Raw genomic sequence first — 4236 nt, 5'->3', positions numbered from 1 at the left:
TCTACTGGCACGACTCTAAATTGAAGGTTGTGATGACAATTCGTTGCCTTAGCATAGTGTATTCTCTTGAAAATACTTTATTGTCAAATGTGTGTTGAATGTAAACTCCTATTAGGAATTTAATCATTCAAACGTGAATTTATCTGAGAATATTCTTAAATAAGGAAATCTATACAGTGATTGGTCCATGCTTGTTTCGTCATCAAAAATCCCGTTTGTGGCACAACAAAGTGTCGTGAATCAACTCTAAGACTGACACTTAAGACTTAGTCTTACACTTCGCTTAAATTACGACTGAGATGCTTGATAACTAACTTTTAAGCGCAGCTTTGAGCCAAGAAGTTTTTTTACACTCAAGTCAATTCTTAGCAATGTTCTTGAGTAATTCCCAGAGGCTTGATAAAGACTAAAATGGCACTTTGAGAAGCTTGTTAAATACGGGCCCAGGAATGTTAAGAGTGTAAATTATTGATTTATTTACACAAAATTACATAACACTAATTACCTTGAAGTAGTAACAATAAAATTTTGCATTTCTTTTGGAATTTTAGGTCATTTGGACATTAAGGTCATTTGTATAAGCAAATACTGAAACATTTCAAATTTCACTATACTAAAAATCTATACTTCTGTGAACACATTCAATTGGAACATAAATAAATAATTTATTATGTATTTGGGTCAGATTGCTGCCATCTGGTGAACTGGCATTGTACAAAGAATGATTTTTGTTTGTGTGGTCACATTGCATATGGAAAAACACTCACCAATTTGGAAACCAGAATGAGGAAACCAATTTTATTACAAAAAAAAAAAAGAAAGAAAATGAAAGAAAACAAATTTGTCTGACTGAAAGATTTTAAGGGTTAAACTTTTAATTACACGTTTAAATTCCAGTTCAGAAGTTACAATTCTAATACATACAATATTTTACAGTTCCATTGTATTTATCACAAAGCTGTGAGCTGATATCACATATGCCAATAATGTTTTTAGGCTATTCACACAAATTATGTTTCATAATGAAAGAGAAATGTAGACTGTCATATATTTACAATTTGCAATGCAAAATGCAATGTTACTGCTGATGTCATTACGATGATTCTATTATAAATTAATACATTCATTAGCAGTGTGGTGTAGGTGTAGGAGAACTCCAGGATTTGTTGTGTTTTTTCTACTTTACTAGTAGTTTTTGTTAATATCCCTCAAACTCTTCACTGAGATATTGTAAATAACAACTTAGCTGTAAATATCAGTTTATTAAATTGTATAGAGTCTAAGTAGCCTTGGTTTAGTTTCTACTTGTTACTGAAGCCTTTTGCCCTATATGAATAATATTCACTATATTATTATATTGAACATTCTCTCAGTGGTCTTAATTTTACACAAGCAGATACACATAAGCAATGCTCAAAAGTGAACAGAAATATTTTTTTTACAATTAAAAGTCACCAATTGCAACAAAAATCTCTTTAACTGTCATTATACAGTGACTTTGTTCATGAATATGGAACCAAAAAATCACATAGAATTAACTTTATTTTTTAAAAACTTGAACAAATTTTGTCTTATTTCCTTGACTTGTAAACCATATATTATGGGATTCAATCCTGGTGGCACAACACTGAAAACTATACTTGCTATTCTTCTATTGTCAGAGTATTCAGAAACACGGTGGAGAAAAATTGCAACAAATCCAGAGACTAACATAACGGAGTAAAGAGTCAAGTGAGTGCAGCATGTTTTTATGGCTTTTTTGTTTGTTGCTTTGTTCTTGCTGGTGAAGCATACAATTGCAATTCTGAGATAAGTTAATACAACACTTCCCATTGAAGAGACTAGTAAAACTACAGTAAAAGTTAATCCATATACATTATTAATCACTGTATTTTCACAAGAGAGTTTAAACAGTGAAGCGTTATCGCAAATGTGGTTTTGAATCACAGATCTGCAGTGAGACAGACGCACACTGAGGCTGATCAAAATTCCCACCAGCACTAACGCAGTACCCCAAGCTCCTGCTGACAATTTAACCACCAAATCATTGCTCATTATAGCAGTGTAACGCAGTGGATTGCATATGGCCACATATCTGTCAAAGGCCATAATCATTAGAATAGTGTGGCATGTTGTTCCATTCACATGTATAAAAAAAGCTTGAAAAACACACTCCACATATGTGATGTAGCGTTCAGAGGGGTTTGTTACAAGATCCCTCAACAAACGTGGCACAATAACAGTTGTTCCTATGACATCTTTGAGTGGCAAGTTGCAGTAAATAATGTACATGGGCTGGTGTAAGCCTTTTTCTGCTGAGATCTGAATCAAAATCCAAAGGTTAGATACCATTATAAATATGTAAGCCATCAAAAGGATGACAAATGCGAGATAGCTGGATTGAGTTGTAATATTCAGTCCTTCCACTAAGAGTACACTGTATCTGAATGTCTGGTTGTCCATCTGTGACCAAAACAAAAGGTAGAGAAACATAGAGTGACAACAGGAATATTGCCTCAGTTTTACTACAGAAGTTATTTTTTTAATTTTATTTTTTTAAAAGAACACTTTCTTCATCTACGTGTCAGTTCTTTGGAAATGCTAATACTTTACTCATCCATACTAGCTTATAGAACCCAAGAAATATTGGTGATCACTGTGAAATTGTAATATGCATGTTTGATAATACAAAATATATTTAGTTTAGAAATATTCTTGACTTACCAAAGCAGATGACTAGAAGATGTTTATTTATTTATGCACCAGCTGTTGCAACCTCTTTTACTCAGTGCTATTTAGTTATCATGAGGTTCAAGAGCACACCATGTTTGTCTCTGTGTTTATATGTCTTGGCCATATTATGTGTGATTTGACATCATAACCCAAGAGAAAATTAAATATACAACTCTTTTTGCTGTGATTGGTGGGTTTGGTTGGTTCCATTGGCATGGCAAACTACTAAGATGAATATACTGTAGCTGGTGTTGCTAATTAAATGCTCGAAATAACACATTTATTGTTCACAATATTAGTGTAATGTTTTGTCTTATTAAGTTATTACTTTTGTCCCTTACGTAACAATAATATATGGGAATATTATGCAATATATTAAATAATAAATTTCCATATTGTCACACAACAGAAGGATGCAGTATGTTGTATAACACACAGAGTTTTTTTTAACAGAGGCACGGAACTGGACAGGAATGCAATATTGCAATATACAATATTCTGCATATTGATATTTTACTCACCAGTCTGGTGAGTAAAAGATCAATATGCAGAATGAATGTAGACTTAGCTTGCAGAAATAGTAATGACTCTCTTGCAGATGAACGGATCCAAAGCAGACGAAGGGCAGATGATGGATGACAGAAGACAGGTAAGTATCAGGTAAGGAGTCTTTAGTGTTCATACGGATGAAACCAGACAAGGGAGCGCAGGAGAAGTGTCTCTTTATAGTGAGTGCTGATGATGAGGTGCAGGTGCAGTGAATCAGAAGTCCGAGGAAAGTGAACGAGTGGGTGGAGAGTGCTGATCTGGTGACGATGGGTTGTAATTGGTCTGTGATGGTTGTGACCCTTCTTCCACGGTGGGCTCCTGATGGCCGGATGGAACGACAACGACGGGACCTACCTCGACCCCTGGGAGCTGGTCGATCTGGGTGTTAAGCGTGGTATTGTGTGAGGACCATAGTCCTCCCAGTCGATGAGGTACTCCAGCCTGGGGCCCCGCCACTTCGAGTCGAGGATGGCCCGGACCAGGTAGATGGCTTCCTCATCTGTAATTTCGGGAGGAGGAGGTACCTCATCGCCACCAGATTCTGTGGGGGAAGACAACAAAGGTTCAGAGTGAGGTTTAAGGAGGGACACATGGAAATATGGTGAGATGCTGTAGTGAGGTGGAAGGTTTAGCCTGTTGGTGACTTTGTTGAGCTGCCTCTGCACGGTGAATGGACCTAAGTACCGGGGACTCAGCTTATGGCAAGGCAGGCGGAGACGGATGTCCCATGTCGAGTGCCACACTTTCTGACCCGGTTGGTAGCGAGGGTCTTTTCAGTCTTTCAGTCTTGATGTTCTTCAAGTGTCAGCTTGCCTCTTGTGTCTCTGCACTGCATGTTGGAGATGCACATGAGCTGAGTCCCATATTCTCTCGCTCTGCTGGAACCAGTGGCTGACAGCTGGAACCTCTGAGGGCTCGAAGGGCTCGAAGGCAGTGGGTAATCCTTTGAGAGGG

The 4236-nt window shown here is 37.1% G+C and overlaps 1 protein-coding gene across 1 annotated transcript; it reads right to left on the bottom strand.

Annotated features, from left to right (window-relative positions):
• Positions 1–1524: 1524 nt before the first annotated feature.
• LOC107588778 (olfactory receptor 1L3-like) lies at positions 1525–2463 on the bottom strand. Its single transcript, XM_016277016.1, has 2 exons — positions 2115–2463; positions 1525–1985 (listed from the first exon to the last, which is right to left on the bottom strand). The coding sequence occupies exons 1-2, from the start codon at positions 2461–2463 to the stop codon at positions 1525–1527; spliced, it is 810 nt and encodes a 269-aa protein (XP_016132502.1).
• Positions 2464–4236: the final 1773 nt, after the last annotated feature.

Source organism: Sinocyclocheilus grahami, unplaced genomic scaffold (genome assembly GCF_001515645.1).
Source record: "Sinocyclocheilus grahami isolate Dianchi unplaced genomic scaffold, SAMN03320097.WGS_v1.1 scaffold107.1, whole genome shotgun sequence".
NCBI lineage: Eukaryota > Metazoa > Chordata > Actinopteri > Cypriniformes > Cyprinidae > Sinocyclocheilus > Sinocyclocheilus grahami.
Note: the sequence above shows the minus strand (reverse complement) of the source record. Positions and strands in the feature narration are given on the sequence as shown.